We start from the raw sequence: 20,013 nt of genomic DNA, 5'->3' as shown, positions 1-20,013 counted from the left end.
TTCCAGAAAGGGGAGGGGCAGAAAAGTTTCCACAAAGCCAGGACAAAGCTCATCTCTGCCTTCTGCAGCTCCTAGTCAACAAGCCTGCTGCTGTTCCATATCTTGATTGCTTATCACTCACCCAAAATAACCTGAATGAAGTGCCTCGCCAGCTGCAGTTCTCTCTGCAACTGCCTTAATTTAGCAACCAAGCACACTCAGCTCCCTAACACAACCACAGCCATCGTGGCTGTGGACACTTGCCCTGGCTGGGCCCACCCCTCTCAGCCCCACTACAGCCATGAAATAAAGGACCCCACACACAGCCTGTTCTACAGAGGGGCATTTTAATGCAGCCGGTTATGATCAGAGCTATTTGTCCCAACCAATGCCTTTGAATTCTGTACCTCCTAGGTCTGTTTCCCAGAGAAGGACCAGGGCTTCTGTCCTCTGCTTGGAAGACCATATGCTGAGAAGGGTGACTTAGTAATGGCAAATAATCCCTGGTCCTGGGGCAGTCTCCGCAGATGCGCCACACGGGAATGCTCGGGCTCAGGCAAGGCCGGGCTGGATGAGTCACTGAAGCTTCATGCCACTCCGCCGGCGCGAATCCTTCCGGGCAATGGGGCTGAAGTTCACAATCTCCTTGTAGATGTGCTCTGAGAAAGGCAGGGTGGCTCAAGGTGGGCAAAGGGGCTCTGAGGGCAAGAGAGAGCCATCCAGACATACCTTGTGGTAGAGAGTCAGTTCAGGGAGAAAGAAAAACAAGCAGGAGACAACGTCCTCTCAGAGAGAAGCGGCAGGGGTCTCCCGGAGGAGTGACAGTCAGGCATGAAACAGACAAGGCAGAGAAGAGAGGCCTACAGGCTGGGAAAGAAGGGGCCAAGGACCTCCAGCTCTTACGCTTCCATTCGTCCACCGTGAGTTTCTCATGTTCTAAGGAATCATCAAATGGCTGGTGGGCCACAGTCTCCTCCTCAGGGTCCCGGAAGGGTTCAAAGAAAGGGTGGCTGAGGGCCTGAGAGGCCGTCAGGCGCTTGTCCACATCCAGTTCCAGCATCTTTTCCAGCAGGTCTGCGGCTGCAGGCAACAGTCCATAAGCCCCCCACCCTGGTCTGGGAGAGCGTGCCCTGGGAGGTGGCAGCTGCAGAGACCTTCCCTGGAACAGGCCCCAAGGCTTACCCTGTGGGCTGGCACGTGGGAAGAGCTGGGAGAAATCCTTCTTGGGGCTCTGTGGTAAGGCCTGGATGTAGGACTTGGCCTGGAAGGCAGAAAAGCATTGAATCATCACCAACTGTGGGCTCAGGCCTCAGGGTATGGAGCAGGGGTTTCAGAATCCTCCCAAGGAGCAGGGATGCAGGCTCAGGTCAGAGTCAAAGATGGGATAAAGGCAAGTGCCCCTGCCAGGTGCAGGTGACCCTCCTCCCCAAAGGACCCAGCCCACCTGATCCCTGGTCAGTCACTGCAAAGCCTAGGACCCATTTGCCCCTCACCGCTTTGTCGTTCAGCTTCTGCACAAACTCTGCGCCTGGCACCCCAGTCACTTTCAGGATCTGGGTTAGCTGGTCCAGGTCTTGTCAGAGGGTTAAGGCTCAGTCCCACTCTGCGGGTGGTTCCCAGCTGCCCTGCCCATGGCCCTCTGCCACTCCCACCAAGCCCTGTGGAGATGGCCCGTGCCTTAGCCCCGCCTAACTGCCTTCAGTTTTCAGAAGAGGTTCAGGTCTTTGGAAACTTCCAGACACATAAGGCTGGGTTCAGGGACTCACTCCAACAAATGCTCTTAGTCCTGGAGTGCGCCACTTTCCCAGCCCTATCCCACTCGTCTGCTTCCTACTCCTCTTGCCCCACTTCTTGCACTATGAGTTCCACAGGGAAGACCCTATATCTGCTCATCAAATTTCTGTACAGGCCAGCACATACAGGAGCTCAACTGATGCGTGCGGTGCTAAAATATGAGGTATTTTTGACATGAGGTGATGGAAATACGGGTGACTAGTTGTCTTCATTTTGCTTATCTGCATTTAAAATTGGCTCTATGATAAGCATGTACCACTTTTGCATTAAGAGAGGAAAAAAAGAGTCATTTAAATAAAGTGCCTATTGAATGAATGATTCCTTGGATGGAGTTTGGCTTTTCCTCCAAAGGATACAGTCCTTCCCCTTGAACAGAGTTCTCCCGGTCAGCATCTCTGCCATGATGCAGCCAACAGACCAGATGTCCACTGCACAGGGAGGGGGAGGAATGTCACCTCAACTGGCTGACCAGAACGGGGCCCCTCGCCCGCAGCAGCTGACCACTGACCAGTCTGGTTGTAGTGCATCCAACTGAGGATCACCTCAGGGGCCCGGTACCAGCGGGTCACCACATAGCCGGTCATCTTGGCGTCCGTATGCCGCGCCAGCCCAAAGTCCAGGATCTACAGCTCAGGGCACAAAGGGGGAAGGAGCTTGCTGAGGAGAGGAGGCTCCAGGAACAGCTCTGTGGGGCTCCGTGGGAGAGGGCGCATGCAGGCCAGGGCTGACCAGACCTGTGGCCCACTCACCTTCAGTTCGCAGTCCTCATTCACAGCTAGGTTGCCTGGCTTCAGGTCCTAGGACAAGAGGGGAGACAGTGAGCACTGGACGGAGAGGCAGTCCTGACTCTGTTGCTGCCCAGTTGCCTAACCTTGGTCAGGCCCCTTCCCACTCAGGGCCTCAGTCTTCTCATGTAGAAAACAAGGATTGGACTAGATGGCCTCTAGAAGCCCGTCCAGCTCCAAAATATTCCGGCTCCTGGAGCCTGAAACACACAGCTCAGGACTTTTTCTGTTGCAGCATTTCCCCCTAAAATTCCCCCAAGCACAGCAACTCTTCTGAGCAGGCCCTTCCTGGCCAAGACTAGGTCTGGGAAAACCACATGCCATGCTCCAGATATCTGTCCCCTCCCTCCACCTTTCCCTACTCCTGGCTGCCTGAGAGCCCCTCCAGGGTGGGACAGGGGCCCCGGCGGAGGGAAGCGGGGGAATCACTCACCCTGTGGATGACCCCGGCTGAGTGGATGTACTGTGTGGGACAGAGAGAGAATGACACGGGTGAACCCATCACCTGGCTTCTGCCCCGGGCCTTTCCGTCTGGCTCAGATACCTCCTCTGCTGTCACAAGTGCTCCCTCCAAGGCCTGGCACTGCCTCTGCCACCCTCCAGGCCCACACCCACCTTAAGGCCCTTGAGCATCTGATACACCAGGTACTGAATCTTGTCCTCACTGAACTCCATCCCCATGATCTTTTGCAGATCCGTCTGCATGAAGGGCATCACCAGGTAGCTGGAAGCAAGAGGGATTCTTGGAACAGTCCCCAGCCCCACCCAGTTCAGGTCTGAGCTTAGAGGCTGGGAGGCAGGGTGGGTGGAACATGGGCGTAAGAGAGGAGCCAGCCCAGCACAGCCCGCCAGACACCTGCATGGGCCTCCTGGCTCCCAGCCTCACCGCAGCTGGCTGCCCAGTTGGCAGAGCTCAGACCAAGCATTTAAACTGAAATATGCTCAGTAAAACCAGTTAAAGCTTCAAAAGGTGCCCTCCCCTTGCTCTCCTCCACATTACACAGAAAGCTCATGGCTGCAAAGTCAGAAACGTCTGTGGGTATTTCCTTTGGTTTCTATCCAAATATTTCCATTCCCAGAGAGTCATGCCCAGCTGAGATGGCACTACAAGCAAACGAAATGTCTGCTCTTGCAAGAAGGAAACAATAACAGGACTTCCAGGAGGGTGGAAGAAGGAAGGAGGAGGCATCCTCTCACCAGGCTGAGAAACAGGCAGAGGTCAGCAAAATGTAACTGTTACTCAAGGTAGTAACTGCAAAGTCCAGAATAAATATGCAAATTAGAATAAGAATTTGAAAGCAAACATAAAGCTGTGGTTGCGGCCATCTCCATGAGCCTCCTCCTGCTTGATCACATCTCCTGCTCCTGCCAGGAACCTGCTCCAGCCACAAGCCCCCTCTCCAGTGTCTTTCACCTTTTCGTGGCCCCGGATTCCTTCTTCTCAGCCTACAAATCTGCTGAAGTCTTCCTGTTCTAGATCCACCTTTGCCTGACTTTGCTTCTTCAAGTTACCACTCCTTTTCCCTCACTTCCAAACTTCCAAAAGGTGGTTTACGCGCCTGACCCCGCTTCCCTAGCCTCTTTCCCACTACAGCCTTGTTTCTGCTCCCTCCCACCGGCCCCAACCAAAGCAATCTGGATCAAGGTGATTGATGATCCACAGACCTGCCCACAGCCCCCTCTCTTTCTGCCTGACCTTTCGCATTCTGCACTCCCTCAAAATCCTCTGCAGATTTTCCCCTTAACTCTGATCAGCCATTTTCATCTTCTTCATCTGCACATCCTCTCTTGCCCTTTCCTTTAGTGTTGATGATATTAACCGACATTATTCTGTCAGGTTCTCCATCCCTGGAGCTTCCTCCGTGGTGGTTACTCCTGCCCAAGCATACCTCCCTCACCCAGACCTTCCTCTCCTGAGCTCCAGATTTATTTCCACCTGCTGATTAAACACCTGAGTGTTCATGGGGTCTTCAAAAGTGAAGCACCCAGAATGGAATTCATTATTTTTTCTCCAAAAACCTGTTCTTCCTCTACCTTGTGTCCCAAGCAGGAACCTGGGCACCCCCTGCCATCTCACACAGCCACCACACTCTGACGGATAAAACATTCTGTCAGACCTGCTTCGCGAATGGGCCTCGAGCCTATTCTTGGCATCCCATCAACTCTACTTTCCATCAGGGTCTAGGTCACTAACACCAGCCTCCAGGCTTTGCCTCCATCCTAGAGTGGTTCCCTGCTCCTTGCTCACCACTCCAGAGAGCATTCCAAAATCCAGTCTAACACATCACCTCCCTGCTCAAAACCTCCACGGCCCTGAGGCTGCCTCTATGATGAAGTCTGGACCCTCAGTATGACCAAACCAGCTGCCGGTCTCCAAATACTGTCCAAACAGTCCTGCCTCCTTCATGTATCATGGCCTTTGCCCAAGAAGTTCCTTCCACCAGGGGTGCCTTCAGCCCCTTCTACCCCAGGCAAATGTCTACTCAGCCTCCAGGACTGAGTTCAAAAGCTGCCTTTTCAGTGAAGCTCTCCAAGGCAGCACAGAGTCCTCAGAGCTCTGCTCATACCTAGAGCCCTGAGCACACTGTTGTCATCGTTCACCGTGACACCTGCCTGCCATGCCATCCGTTTCACCCAAGAGGCTGGCTTAGACCTGGTCTGCTCTGAATTTCCAATGCCAAACCCAACAACTGGACTATAGGAAAGGACTCAGCTCAAGGCTATTGCAACACTAACAAAGAGGCTTTCTGCTGCATATGAAATAGGATTTTTAAAAAAATCCACCTCCCCAAAAGTTCCTAAACTTTACATCAGGCACTAGCAAAACCATGAATTTAGCAACTAAATGTTCTGGTTCTGTGCAATTCTGTCAAACCCCATCAGCAAGAAGCAGTTAAAGCTCCTAGTACCTTGCTTCATTCTAGAAGAGATCTAGGGTCCAGACCCACACCTGGATACCCAGTGAGTGGCGAGGTGGGTTGATGTACAGCCCATGAGGACTGGCAGGTACATCTATGTGCTGTTAAGGCTGGTAACAAGCGAAGCAGCTTTGGAGACATCTCTGTGCCAGGCAAGTACCCCATAAAGCCTCTCCTACCTCTTTCAGCCTGCCTTTCTCACCACCCTTGGCTGAAAGAATCTCTCCAGAGAGAATCACATCTTGATGCAGGGACTGCCAGGACAGGAAGTCCCCTTATCCAGAAGAGAGAACCTGGACCCTCCCCCAGCCTGCTCCTGAGTGACAAAGGAGACTTGCAAATGCCCCAGAACCCAGTGTGGCCCAACTCACAAGTCATGAAAGTTGCGCAGGGAGGAGGCTGGTGTGAAGACATCCAGGAGCCCGATGACCTGGAGAAAAGGCCACCAGTAAGGGCTGGACAGCCCCTACCCTCTCCACTCTGGGAGCCCCAGCCATGAACAGGTCTAACCTCCCTTTTCAGTGAAAGAGCAGAGATGGAAGAGGATTCCCCTTAATAGGTAGGGAGCTTACAGTGAACAGTGCTGGTGAATGAGGCTTGGGGGAAAGTTGGTGGGTGGTAGACATGACTGTGCTCATTGCTCCCACGTCTGGGGTTCAGGGTAAGCAGTCCCAGCCCACTCTCAGTGCAAGCAGGGAACCACGAGCAGCAAAGGGAATAAAGGAAGAAACAGGGCCTACCAGCCAGCAGGCTCCCTGTCCCCGACCTTGGGCCTCTAGCCACATCCATCCTTTCTTGCCTTGAGGAGTGACATGAAATCACTCATGGCTGGAGGCCACAAGAGGAGTTTGCTGAGGATGGAAGGGGCTTAAAATGTGTACAATATTTTGAAATTATTATTTCAAATGCTTGCCCTCTATCTAGGTGTTCTGTTACAAAGCCTGGTTGCCAGGCTCAGTGCTAATTCACTGGTTTTCCAAGCCATTTCTGTCAGGCTTGGAGCCAGGCTGCCTAGGTTCAAATCCCAGCTCTGCAACTAACTAGCCATATAACCCGTGAAACTTTTTGTGTCTCAGTTTCCCAATCTGAAACATAGGGGTAATAGTATATGTCTCATGCAACATTGTGAAGATTAATTAGTTTATGCAAAGCTCTGAGAACAGTGCCTGGCACATAGTAAGTGCTGAAGAAACATCTATTATTAGTAATAGTATTATTACTATTGTTATTATTATTATTATTACTCAGGGTCATATGTAAAAACATTAGCCAGGAGTCTAGTCCCAGCTAGGCTCCAGCTCTCGGGCCTAGAATAATTTACAAAGTTCCTCTGGGCTCATTTCCTCATAGGTGAGAAAATAAATGGGCCTCTCACAAAGCTCATTCCTCTCCACTGCCACAATTACCCTTCACACCTTTCACATCCTTTCTGGGAAGTAGGCAGGGCAGGTCCTGGCACTCCATTTTCACCATGAGCTGAGGAGAGTGAGTTCCTAGCAAGGGTCAGTGGAGCAGGGAGGACTCCTTGTGCTTCTCCAGTGGTCTCCAGTATACACAGAGGAGCCTCTCAAGACCCTCTGTGGTCCCCCTTCCCCACCTGCTTCTCCAGAGCCCAGCCCCCACCCCACCCCACCCCGCCCGTCCTACGTTCTCATGCTGCATGTGTTTGAGCAGCAGCAGCTCGCGGTAGGCCCGCTTGGCGAAGATCTCCGACTGGAAGGGCCGGCTCAGCTTCTTGATGGCTACCTTCTCCCCGGACCGCTTGTCGACCGCGCAGCTGTAGGGCACAGGCAAGTCAGCAGGTGCCGGCTTTCCTCCTGGGCAGCGCTCACTCCAGATCCCGGGTGGCACCTCCCAGGTGGCTCTGGGAAACCCAGGTGGGCCTCCCCGCCCCCTCTCCTTGAAGAATGAGGCCGGGAGATGATGCTGACTACCGGGAATGTGGGGTGAAGAGGTAAGCAGGACGAGGGGAGAGGAGGGAAAGAGGTAGAAAGGGAGAGAGAGGTGTGCTGCACAGCGTCAGGCACAAATTAAGGGAGATAGAGCAGGCCCTCGGATCTTACTTTGTGCAAATGGGCACGTTACTTCCACCTCTTTGGGCCTCAGTGTACCCATCTGTAACAATGGGGATTCTCCCAGATGAGCTCTGCGGCCCCTTATAAGATTGTAGTCCTGGAAATCCAGGCCAGTCCTAATTCAACCCACAGAGACCCACACAGCCGCTGGATGAACCAAACGAGATGGCGCCTTGGGCGGCCTGGGCCAGTCTCCGCCACAGCCTGGGGCTTCTCCCTCACGCTCCACTCCGCTGCCCGACCTGCCGCCTCCTCCTGCCGCTTCCTCCCAGCTTCACCCGCTCGGCCCAAGAAAAGGCCCTGGCAAGGCCGTCCAAGCCGTGCAGGGCGCCGGGACCAGCACGTCCACAATCTTGACCAAAGACCCCAAGGCCGAGGCGGGGACACCGGGGCCCGGCCGGTCGCGAGGTTCCACCTGCCTCGGTGCCTGGCGTGTTCCATCTCCCTACCCCGACGCCCCGGGCCCCCCCTGCACCTCCCCACCCAGCTGCCGTCTAGGCCCGGGGGTCTTACCACACGGCGCCATAGGCCCCGCTGCCTACGTGCGTCGGGGACACGTAGGTCTTGGGCAGCTCCCAGGCGGTTTTGTTGACGTCCTGCGTGTAGAAGCCCTTTTTCCGGGTGAGGCTCATCCCGCGCATCCAGTCTGCCAGGGCCGAGCGCCGCGGTTGCATTCTCGGCGCGCCGGACTCCCAGCACCCTGGCTCCCGCCCGCCGTCCCGGGCCTTACCCGCCCCGCGCCGCCCGCCCCTCCCCCGTGAGAGGGCGGGGGCGCCCGACCCGCGACGCGCCCCACCTGTCGGCGCGCCCAGGTGCGCGGGGCGCGGCCGGGGCCGGGCCTACCGGATCAGCCCTGCGCTGGGGAGTCCCGTGTTTCCGCCTCTCCCGGAGAGTGTGGCCCTGGAGGACAGACGGAGCCGAAAGCGGCAGGTGCGGGACACCTCCAACAGAGTGGGGGGTATCCTGCAGGAATGGGGCGCTTCCCGGCTGAGTGCTGGGGGGGGAGGGGTGGGGGATAGTTGGGGGTGTGGAGACTTGTTAGACCGAAGGGGCTGCACATGGGGCAGAGGAGTGGGAAGAGAGGAGTTCGGTGCTCCCACACAGCCCGGGACTCTGCAGGACGGTCTCCCCGGGTGATTTTGAATGCAATTAAAAAAAAAAAAGAAGATACAAACAACTAAAACCCTTTTTATTATGGACAATTTCAAACCGGTACAAAGGTAGACTGAATAAATAGCCCAGCCCTTCTCACATTTGAATGGGTACACGAATCTCCTGTAAGTTTTTTTTTTAATTCGGATTCTGATACAGAAGGTCTGCGGTTTGGCTGGTATCCTGCATTTCTAACCTGCAGATTCTGAGGGCTCTGGACCACACCTGCAGTAGCAGTCCTGACCATCAGACAGCCTAGAAGAACATTTTTGGGGGGCTTGGGGTGTGTGTTTGTGGGCATTCCATAGAAATGCCTAACAGACATTGTAGGCAGAGAATATGTCTTGAATAACTCTGGCCCACAGCAGAATATCAATGAATGTATGGAAAATGAAGGAAAGAGTCAGCCCATTAGAAATAAAAAAAAATTTAATAAATGAACATGTCTGTCATGTGCCAGTCATTATGGTAAGTGTTTTATATGTGTCGCTCACTTAATCCTGGTAAGAGGCCTATGAGTCAGGACAGTTATTAACCTCATTTTAGAGATGAGGAAGCAGAGAGGTTAAATAACTTGTCCAAGGTCACACAGCTGGACAAGAGGGCAGAACAAGATAAAGCCTGGTTCTAGAGTCCATGCTCTCAGCTTAGAGGCTATGTAGTGTCTCCGGGCGGAAAGAAAGAGAAGCATTGCTCTTTAAAAGTAATAGCCTGCATTTCAGATAGTTTGCCTCACCCATGTCAGGTGGACGTGTCTACGGGTCAAACCATGTCTCCCACAGCACATCCTGCTCTGGGGCATCTGACACATTCCCACCTTCTTTCCAGCTCCAGCCCTCTCTTCCATGGGAGGAGAAGGGCAGGGGTACACATTGGGGGAGTACTACAAGTGTTTCAGACATTTGGGGGCCAGGGAAAGTCACCCTGGCTCTGAAGCTGCAGTAGGGTCCCAGATGCTAGAGCTTAGGTTTGGGTACAGGCAAAGGAGAGTGGTCCAGAAGAATGAGTTTTCCTTCTGGTTTGAGGATCCAGTTCTTCCAGGTAAAGAAAGGGGCTAGGTTTGGGCCAGATCCTGGGAAGGGGTTGGAGCCTCTCTGCCGTATGTCTCTAAAACCTGAATGTGAGGTGGGCGATGGTGGCGCAGTGGCAGAGTTCTCGCCTGCCATGCTAGAGACCTGGGTTCGCTTCCTGGTGCCTGCCCATGTTTAAAAAAAAAAACCTGAATGTGACAGAAGGGGAGCCCATGAAGGTGAGGAAGGCCAGGGAAGTACTCATTGCCCAAGTGGGTGCAATCCTGTGAGGGCACGAGCTGGCCACGCAGCCTGTGGCTCTGGACACCTCTTGAGCAAGGATCAGGAAGTGACTCAGGCCTCAGACTCTGCTGACGTGCCCCCCTCACACCATCCTCCTTTGCCCTGCTGAGGGCCCCTGCCCTGGCTGGGCTGTGTTTACTCCACAGCCAGTCACCTGGGGGGAAGAGCCAGGGAGGATCTACGGAGGATCCAGGCAGGGAAGTTGTGAATGGGAGAAAGGATTCACTGAGGACTTCTTGGAAGGCCCCCTCCTCCCAGCCCACCATCCTCTCCTTCCTTTGAGCCCCAAGGCTTCTTTGCTCTTTTTCTCCTCCCAACAAGACTGCTGCAACGTTGCCTTGGTGGTTTCTGCCCTGTTAAGGTAGAGGCAGGGACTTTGGAAACCGACTTTGAAATGAGACCGGAATTTGCACCTTGGCTGTGCTTCCTATCAGCTGTGAATTGGGAATGATTTTAAAGTATGACAAGTATATTTAAAATGAGTCCTGAGAATATATTCTCCCAGGTATAGTAGATGTATAGTCTTTGCATCAACCCAGTGAGATGGGCACAGTGATACGTCCATCAAGAGACCCCCCAGGAGCACACTTGCAGCCCAACAAGTTTGGTTTACTGCACTGTTGCAGTAAGGGAGAAATTGTCGCAGTGGGGAACTGTGGCGTGCCTGAGGAAGAGGCCATTAGGAAAGACTTATAGGGATTGGGGAAGGTTTAAAGGAGCCGGGTTTTGTTCTGGATTGGATGCTGTCAGAAAGTGGGGTAATTGTATGATTGGGAATCTTAGAAAGAGGACAGACTAGAGTGAGGCAAAAGCAGTACCTGGTAAAGAAGCAGCAATCAGATTAACCAGATGGTGGGATGTTTGGTCATGTTTGTGGTTTGGACAATGTTCATGTTTTGTCTGTGTTCAGACATGATTATGGTGTGGTCTTGCTTTTATCTTGTCACAGGGGTACCTTATCTGATGATGATGTTCTGTGAAATATCTGCCAGCTTCTAGCAACATTGAGGCCTGGCTGACAGGACCAGGCAGGTCCCAGATGTCAGGGCTGCTTTTTCTCTGAGAAAAGATGGGGAAACCGAGGCACAGAGAAGTTAAGTAGTTTGCTTAAGCACACACTTAACTAAGAAAACAGGTGCACAGCAAGTGCCTGAGACGTGGTTGCAGTATTGTAGTGCTGTCTTCCCGGCTAGGCAGTGTGCTCTGGAGGGTAGTGACATGGCTTGGGGATTGATGACCGGCCTCTTAGAAAGTGAGACAAAACCCCATGTGGTTATGAGGCTGTCCCCTAGCCTCCCAGGAGTTGTAGCTCTTCAAATGCTACAGCTCTCTGTGCCCCAAACAGCAGGACTAACACTCAAACCCTCACCACAAGAGCACCACAAAACACGGACCCAGGCCACATCTGGGCCCCCACAAGGGTGGAACAGGCAAGGGGTTCGGGAGCTCTGGCCCCAGGTCTGTAAGATTCCCATGCTCCTTTGGGGATTTCTAAACTGCACAAACAACCAACATCCCAAGGAGGCAAGGAATGCAGAGGAAAGACCATGCTTACTGGGGATGCTCTGTGGCTGAATAAGCTGTATGATCTTGGACAAGAGAGTTTAGCTTCTCTAAGCCTCAGTTTCCTCACCTGCAAAATGGCCCACCTCACAGGGCTGTCGTGAAGATTAAAAGAGATGACATGAGATGTATTTGATTCAGTGCCCAGCATATAGTAGGAGCTTGCAAAATGTTCCTTTTCTAATGGGCTACTAACAGGACCACCTTTGCCTTCTCTGCCCAGGTACTCCACTGCTCGCCCCCAGCTCCAACACTTTGCCCCAGAAGCTCCTTGCTTCAGTTCACATCCAACTCTTTCTTTAAGTTTTTGCCCAACGGATATTTCACCCATTCATTCAACATTTAACGAGGACCTACTGTGTACCAGGAGCTGATCTAGATGCAGGGGATGCAACAGATAAAAATACCTGGCCATATGGAGCCAGTGTTCTAGCGGGGGAGACAAATACACAAAAAGCATTAGGTTAAACCATATGAAATTACTGATATCTGACAATTCCTCATGGTTCAACCAAATATAGCGTCAGGTGGTATAAAGTGCAATGAAGAAAATAGGCAGAGTAAGGATACAAAGAAGGACTGGGGTAGTATTTTAGAGGGGTGGTCAGAGAAGGTGTCTCTGAGGAGGTGGCATTTGGCTAACTCCTGAACGGGTGAGGAAGTGCGCATCCTCCACCACCTCTTCCACCTTCCCTTCTTGGTGCTGCAGCTCGTCAGCAGACGCAGGGCCTGACGAACAGCCAGCCCAGGAATGAAATGTCAGACCCTCCCCCTTTCTCACAGGCGCCCCGAGATCATCTGAACTTTTCTCCCAGGGCCTCCCTCCTTTTGCTGTGACTTCTTCCTCTTCCCGTTCCTCAGCTGTAGCGTCCCCTGGTGGACGACGAGGGTAGGGTCAGCTCTGCTCAGTGGCACCTCCCAGCAGGCCCAGGGATGAGCTGGTCCCATCACCGGCCTTCCAGGGGCCCAGAAGGTAGAGTTCCCCTCTTCACATCTAACAACATCCTATTACACACTCCCCTTTCCACTCTGCCCCTAAGGCCTATCTCCCTTTCACTCCAGGCCACAGAATGACACCCTGTGATGATGTGGCCTGGGGAAGGGCTGGTGGGATATTCCAGTGATGCCGAGGCATCTTCTCCATTTGATCTCTGCATTGTCCTTTGTAGCATTTATCATAATTTTAATTAATCTGTGTTGATCCTTATTGAAACGTCCATCTCCACCACTAGATAACGATGGTGAGGACAGCTCAATCGAGCCCCTAGCACCATGCCTGGCACACAGAGGTGCTCAATAAATATTTTGTGAGTAAATGAACTGAAGATTTTTTGTGTGTCACATCTGGGTACAAGAGGTTTGAAGACCCAAATGGTGGAATTGAGGAAGTAATAGTAGGAGCAGTGTGCTTGAAATCAGGCTGGCCCTAGGGTGTCTGGGATGTGCAGTCACTGTTCGGTCCCGCACAATCTGCCCTGGGAATTTGTTGGCTCTGTATTATCTTCTCTGCTCCCTGACGACAAGGCCTATGGGTGTCCCTCACCCAGCGTGAAGCTGGGCCTGTGTGTGGTGGTAAAAGTCTTTTGATCTAAAAACTAGGGCACACCCCCCCAAACTTGGGGACCTCTTCTCTCATCAAACTGGGTGAGATAAACCAGGCCTCTCTCTTTGAAACTGCCCTTTCCTTCTGACCTTTAAAGTTTGGCTCTAAACTAACGTCTTCAAGGAAGTGTTCCGGAATGAACTCCCAACTTACTCACCCCAATACCCTTGTACATACCCTCCCGGGTCCATGACCCTGACTGCCCCCTACCCACTACCCCCGGACTTTGTAGTGTCCATGTTCATTAGGTATACTTGTGCTTCTGTGAGCCACAGGAAATGTAGCTGTGACCTGCAACACAGAGCTGAGTTTGAATCCTGTGCCAACACTTATGAGCTGTGTGACTCTGGGCAGGCAAGTGCATGTCTCTGTGCTTCAGCTCCTTTATCCATAAATTGGGAGTAAGAATCATACTCGTCTAGCCCAAGACAGCAGGAGGATCTAGTGGGACTATACATGCAAGATTCAAGGCATTTTGCTTGGGGCTCCTTCCTGTGCTTCATGTGTGTTCAGATGTACCTCCTCTGGGCAGCCTCCCTGACCTCCCCATCGAAAGTCAGACCCTGTCACATCCTGTCCACTTTACCTGGCTTCATTGTCCTTCAAGCCCTTATGTAGCGCTTGATGCATTTATTTATATCTGTCTTTCTCTACTAGTGTCAAGTCCATGAGGGCATGGGCTTTGTCTATTTTGCTCACTGCAGAATCCCAAGTACCCAGAAAAGTGTCTTCCATATAGTAGATATTTAAGAAATATTTTGCTGAGTGGTTGAAGTATGGACATGACTATTACTATGTAACTCTCTGTCTTCTTTGTTTGCAGCTGATATGTTGGCCCAACTTACATTCATGCCTCGGGCAGTCCCTGCTGGAGTGACCTACCAAACTGTGGTAATGGAGTCACTGTCCTACCTGGGCTGCTATGTATCCTGCCTCAGGCAGACGAGGCTGTGCATCCTGGAGGCCAGGCTCTCAATAGCCAGCCCTTCCAAGGCAGAGGTCACTGGGTCAGTTGCTCTACCCCATCCATGTAAACATCCAGCATCAGGACATAACAGATTATTCCCAGGGGCCCCATAGACACTTGGACTTGTCAGAGTCCAAGAAATCCAAACAAAACTTGTAGGGATACTTGCCATGGCATAGGTTTGGACTTTGATTCCAGCTCTGCCTCTAATCTGCTGTGTGACCTTAGGCAAGTCACATTACCTCTCTGGGTACCTCAGTTTTCTATGGTGTGCATTTAACAAACATTGACTGAGTACTAATTATTTGCCAGAAATTGTTCTAAGGCTTTACGCACATTAACTCATTTAATTCTCCTAAGTACCCTATGAGATGGGTTAATATTATCCTCTGTTTTTCAGGTGATAAAATTGAGGCACAGAGAGGTAAAGTGACTTGCACAAGGCCACACAGCTACTAAGTAGCAGAGCCAGGATTCAAGCCCAGGCAGCATTGCCTCAGAAACAGGACTCACAACTACTATACTCGGTTGCACTGGATAATGCCTATGAAGGACCAGCTTTTGCCTTTTAGGATTCTGAATTTACTTCTCCCAATGATGCTTCCATTACTCGAATGCACAGTCATCTTCCTGAAGGTTCCATTTGGCATCCATAAACAAGACTTTCCTGTCTTGCTCTTCTTCAAATCTAATAATCAAATACCCCTTACTTCCAGAAGGAAACAACCCATGAGCTGGAACACTGCTCTGGGGGTGGTGTGGGGATGGGGGTATCCTGATACAATGTGTTTGTCACTTTCCATGGTTTAAATGCTCCCACCCTGGCCAATATCAAGCCACTGATGTAATGTCACTGAACACGGAGCTGGGAAGAGATGCGAAAATCAGCTCTCCAGCGTCACAAGTCACCACTGTCAGCCCAAGGAAAGGCGTGGCAACAGGGATGATCAAGGACAACAGTGTGTGCCAACCACCAGCTCACAGGTCTCTTGAAATCTGGACCTGGTGACTGTGCTCTCCTTAAAACAGCTTCTTCCTGCCTCAGCGGCTCTCTCTGGACTTTGCTCCCTCACCATCGCCCGAGGCTGTCCTTCCATCCTAGGAGGGGATCCGGCCTCAGTCACCTGGGAGGATGCACAAGTGAGGCAGCGTGCAACAGCTCAGGTATGACAGAAGGGCCGGCAGCAACCCAGCGGTGATTAATCTTCCTGTCTAAAGCAGCCTTTCCTCCTTGTCTCTCTCCACCCTTGCTAGCTTCTGAATGCTTCTAGGATGAAGCTTCAACTCCTCAGCCTGTTGGGCCAGGCCTGCCCCCATCTGGAATTCCTCTGCGGTGCCAAGGTTGGGGAGGGCCCTCATTCCTCCAGGCTCGGCTCCGTAGAGCTTCCCTGTTGCTCTCCTGTGCCACTCCTACCCACAGCTCTCCCCCTGCTCCGCCTCCTGGAGGATTTATGGCACAGCAGGCCCTGAGACTTGAATTGTCAGTTAACTTTCAAACAAAACTAAATTGTAAGTTTCTTGAGGGCATGTGTGTCTTACTTCTGTCCCCTGTACCTGTTAACACCGTAAACCATTCAAATTTTTGCTGAGTGCTTATCAAAACATTGAAGATCCAGGGACAGATGTCATAGTCCCTGTCCTTGAGAAGCTCAAACCCTACTGAGGGAAAAGAGGGAAACAAGAAGTGACAACACACTGTCATCTGCAGGTGGAGGGTAATTTGGTACAAGCTTTTAGGAGAACCGTTTGGCAATATGTTACCAAGGTAGGGAAATGGTGGTACATTACTTATCCTGGTAATTCCATAGATATCAATTCAGTCTAAGGAAACAGGCAGAGGCCCACTACCACTGTGTTGTTTATCAATGCCAGAAAAGATGTTTCCAGCATTGCGAGGAAAAAGAAGAAAGAAAAATGCCTGGAAGGATTATGGGTTGTCTCAGATTTGGGGGGAATGTTTAGGATGGCTGGACTGCAATACAGAATAAGTGTATTTAAGATGAAATGATGAAGGTGAAAGTCACTTGGCTGGAGGAAGGAGTAGCCAGAGGGAAGACCACGGGTCCTTTACGAGGCAGGCGTTACTGATCAGCCACTGTGCTATTTCACTCACATGTCATATTCATTCAGACATTTTAAAAATAAAACATTATAAATACTAATAATCATGATGATGATAGATGCAAAAACTTATAGTTTTGAGCCATACACTGTTCTGAGTGCTTTACATAGGTGAACTGATTTAATCTCAGTTTACAGATGTGAGAACTGAGGCCCTGAGAGAGTAAATAAAACTTGCTAAAGTTACATAGCAATTAAGTAGCAGAGCTGAGATTAGGGCTCAAGACTCCTGGCTCTTTTCCATTGACATCTCTCTCGCATCCCTCCCCTCGATGCCCTCCCTCCTGAGGTGATCACAGTCCTCAAATTGTTGGGTATTATACCCATATGTGTTTTTACTTGTTCTAGATACCCATACTTCTATAAACAATATTAAATTGGGTCATTCTGCAACTTCCTTTTTCACTCAAGATTGTTGGTGAGATATAGTCATGTTGATTCACTGAGCTCACGGTTTCTCAAACTCAGCACCATTGACATTTTGGGCTGAATACATCTTTGTTGTAGAGGCTGGCCTGTGCATTGTAGGATATTTAGCAGCACCCCTCACCTCTACCAATTAGATGCCAATAGCACCTCACACCCTACAATCATGACAATTTAAAATATTTCCAAACATTGCCAAATGTCTCTAGGGCAAGTACAAAATCGGAAGGAGAGGAAAAGGCAAAAATCATTCTAGTTCATTTGTTTCACTACTGTATAATATTTCCATTGTATGAATGCACTACAATTTATTTTCCCATTCTCCTATTTATGGAGTTTGGGTATTTATCCATTTTATCCTGATATTACAAATAATGCTGAGTGAAAAGTCCCTATACTCATTTCTTTGCAGACATATGAAGTTTCTCTAGCGTAATCACCTAGAAGTGGGATTCCTGCCTCATAAGGCAAGGCAGCTTCCACTCCTAACAAATCCTGCCAAATAGCTCCCAATATATGAAAGTTTTATCGTTTTGACCCAAATTCATTAGCCTTTTCCTCTATGGTTTCTGGGTTTTGTGACTTGCTTTGAAAGCCCATTTTCACTCCAGTAAGTGAATTATGAAACTAATTAATTTGAGTTTTCTTTTCTATTACAGTTTCCTTTTATATATTTAAATCTTTGATCTGTCTGGGCAGAATTTCAGTAAAAGGAGGAAACTAGCTATCCAGTTGTTTCAACATCATTTATTGACACAGATCACTGAAAAATATGCATTTTTCATAAAAGTTCTATATTTTTACATATTTAGGAAATTTTTCTAAAATGAGTTACGCTAATCTGTTAACAACTATTATTTCTGGGTGGTGGAATAATGAATGTTATCTAGCTATATTTAAATTGTTTTCAACAATACACGTATTATTTGTGTCATGAAAGATTAGGAAGTTAGAAAAAATAATGTGCTTTGACACCAAGCTCAGAACAAGTTATCTTCCATTTTCAGCGGGCACTTGAGTTGCCCTGAGGCTGGGAAGGGAGGCATGGTGGGTTGAAGGGATGTTTCCTAAGCGTGCAGCAGGATTGGGCTTGTGGGGGGTGGGGGGGGCCACAGGGCAGCAACTCGACTGTTTGCCTCTAAACATGAACACTCTCCTCCAAAGCACTTTGTCAGCAGTCACCATCAGATAGTCATGGCCTCTGTCCCAACGAGCAGAGCTGTGGGTGGCTGAGTTTTTCATTCAGAGTCCATACTAGCAGCAATGTCATGCCTGAGCAATGACCGAGAGGAAATGGGCCTTGGTATAATGGTGGCAGGAGATAGTACCCTCACACCTCACATAAGAAACAGATGTCTACATTCCCAACTCTGTAAATGGAGCCAGCTAATGAGGTCAAGGTAACACCTGGAAGGACACACATGCCTTGGACTCTAAAACAAAAATCCCACTGTCTCTCAGTCATGTGCCAGGGAAGGGGAATCATACACAGACCTGACCTAGAAATGGCCTTTGGCAACAAGCACTGAGAGATTCTGTTCTAGGAGTGCCAGGGAAGTGGTACAGCCATTGCTTACAATTGTCTTTTCCATTTGAACCTCAACTCCATGAGAGTGGGAATTTGGCTTTTATTCTTTCCCAACTTCCAATGCCTAACACATGGAAGATAGTTAGTAGATATTTGTGTAATGGTTGAATGCGTGCAAGATATCATAATGACTTCCTATTCCCCTTCTTTTTCCCTGATATTTTCATTTTACAGTGGCAGATGTGTGGGGAAATAGTAGGAATCATTTGGTTCATGGCCATCAGTCCCTGTCAATAATCTTTTATTCTTGTTCTGATTCATTAAACTGCTACACATCCAACTTGAATTACATGACAAGACATAGCAAAAAGATTCAGAATCTCATTCTCCTAACACTTGTCTCTTCTTAAATTGGAACTTCTACTCAGCAATGTTTTTTTTAGGCAGGGCATATAATCTGTACATATCTGTTTCGTTCTTGAGATAGCCTTTGCTTCTGAAGAATGTTGAATTATTGTAAAAATAGGAAGCAGAGAAAAGGATGATCTGTAAGTGATTAAAAGAAAATAGTCACTTACTGACTGGACTGAATACCTACTGTTTACCAGGCACCAGCCTATGTGATAGAGACACAGTAGTGAACAAGACACAATCTGTGCCCTCAAGAATATACAAGCTAATAGTAAGAGCTAATATTTATTGAGCATTTACTGTATTCCAAGGCCTTTATGTACCTTAACTCATTTAATCCTCACAACAACCCTATGAGGTAGATTTAGATACATTAGGGAATTTGTCTGAGAATGTACACTAGAAACTAGTGGGACTAGGACTTGAACTCAGGCTGCATCCAGAGCCTGTGTTCTTAGACTTTATGTCTTTCCATTTTGAGCACGTAATACAAACAGAGGCAATGACAGAGCAGCATGATCAGTCCAGCTGAGTACAGGGAGCATACAGAAGGCGCACCTCATCTAGGATTGGGGATTGGCAGGGAAGATTTACTGAGGAAGTGATGCCAAAGCTAAGTGGGAGAACAAATATAAGTTAGCCTGAAGGAGCAGGGAAGAAGAAGGAAGAGGGTTCTAGGCAAAGGGAACATCATGCAAAAAGACCAGGAGAGAGGAAGCAAGAGTACATTGTGCTTTTATAGAGGTGCCATAGAGACTAGTGAAAGGGAAATGATATGAAGCTGGAGAGATAAGTTTGCTAGGAGTGTCTGCACTTAGAATTTTCATTTAGTTAACAGAGTGTTGGCTTAAACCCTTTCCGCTGAAGGGAGGGAGAAGGCAGCCCCTGCAGCCCCTCCTCAGCCTGGCTTCTTTCAGGAAATGAGAGTTGGCATTTCAATCCCAAATGAGCAGGAAGGAAGTGAAACAAGGCTGGGATTGGGGAGAGACCCAATACGCAGACTGAATGAGATAAGGTACAAAATGCCTAGCTATGGCTCCATGAGATATGATTGCTTTCTTGACTCCTACTCTTTCTGGCCAGCATCAGCCAGCAAGTCCTTAGGGAAATTATGCAGAATTTATTTTTGATGTCTTTTAAAAGCCACCAGAGGCATGCCTAACATTAGTGCTATAAAAGACTTTGGGACCACGATGGTTCATTGATTCCATCCCCACATTTAATGTGACTCTAGATGAGAATTTGAGACATTACTTGTATAGGACATATAATGATATAGATTGGCTAATATACAGTAGCGTTTCAATAAAATAACTTTTTTTTTTTTTTAGTAGGGAAGGAGGCCAAGAACAAGGGGAAAAATAGGAGGTTTCCCTCT

General features: G+C 49.7%; 1 protein-coding gene across 1 annotated transcript; it reads right to left on the bottom strand.

The window, feature by feature from the left end:
• Nucleotides 1–309: 309 nt before the first annotated feature.
• MAPK13 (mitogen-activated protein kinase 13) lies at nt 310–8,293 on the bottom strand. The gene is made up of 12 exons (XM_077161607.1): nt 8,065–8,293; nt 7,124–7,253; nt 5,848–5,906; nt 3,174–3,282; nt 2,992–3,021; nt 2,523–2,570; nt 2,282–2,396; nt 2,130–2,201; nt 1,473–1,552; nt 1,162–1,240; nt 883–1,059; nt 310–638 (listed from the first exon to the last, which is right to left on the bottom strand). The coding sequence occupies exons 1-12, from the start codon at nt 8,223–8,225 to the stop codon at nt 556–558; spliced, it is 1,143 nt and encodes a 380-aa protein (XP_077017722.1). The 5' UTR covers nt 8,226–8,293; the 3' UTR covers nt 310–555.
• Nucleotides 8,294–20,013: the final 11,720 nt, after the last annotated feature.

This window comes from Tamandua tetradactyla, chromosome 5 (genome assembly GCF_023851605.1).
Source record: "Tamandua tetradactyla isolate mTamTet1 chromosome 5, mTamTet1.pri, whole genome shotgun sequence".
NCBI classification, from domain to species: domain Eukaryota; kingdom Metazoa; phylum Chordata; class Mammalia; order Pilosa; family Myrmecophagidae; genus Tamandua; species Tamandua tetradactyla.
This window is presented reverse-complemented; position numbering and strand designations above follow the sequence as displayed.

Excerpts from the sequence above, each read along its gene's own strand:
- MAPK13 (XM_077161607.1), bottom strand. The coding sequence starts at position 8,225 with ATGCAACCGCGGCGCTCGGCCCTGGCAGACTGGATGCGCGGGATGAGC. Across the intron at positions 5,907-7,123 it reads AACACATGCAGCATGAGAAC|GTCATCGGGCTCCTGGATGT; the intron begins GTAGGACGGGCG and ends CCTTTTCTCCAG. Across the intron at positions 2,202-2,281 it reads GATGCACTACAACCAGACTG|TGGACATCTGGTCTGTTGGC; the intron begins GTCAGTGGTCAG and ends CTCCCTGTGCAG.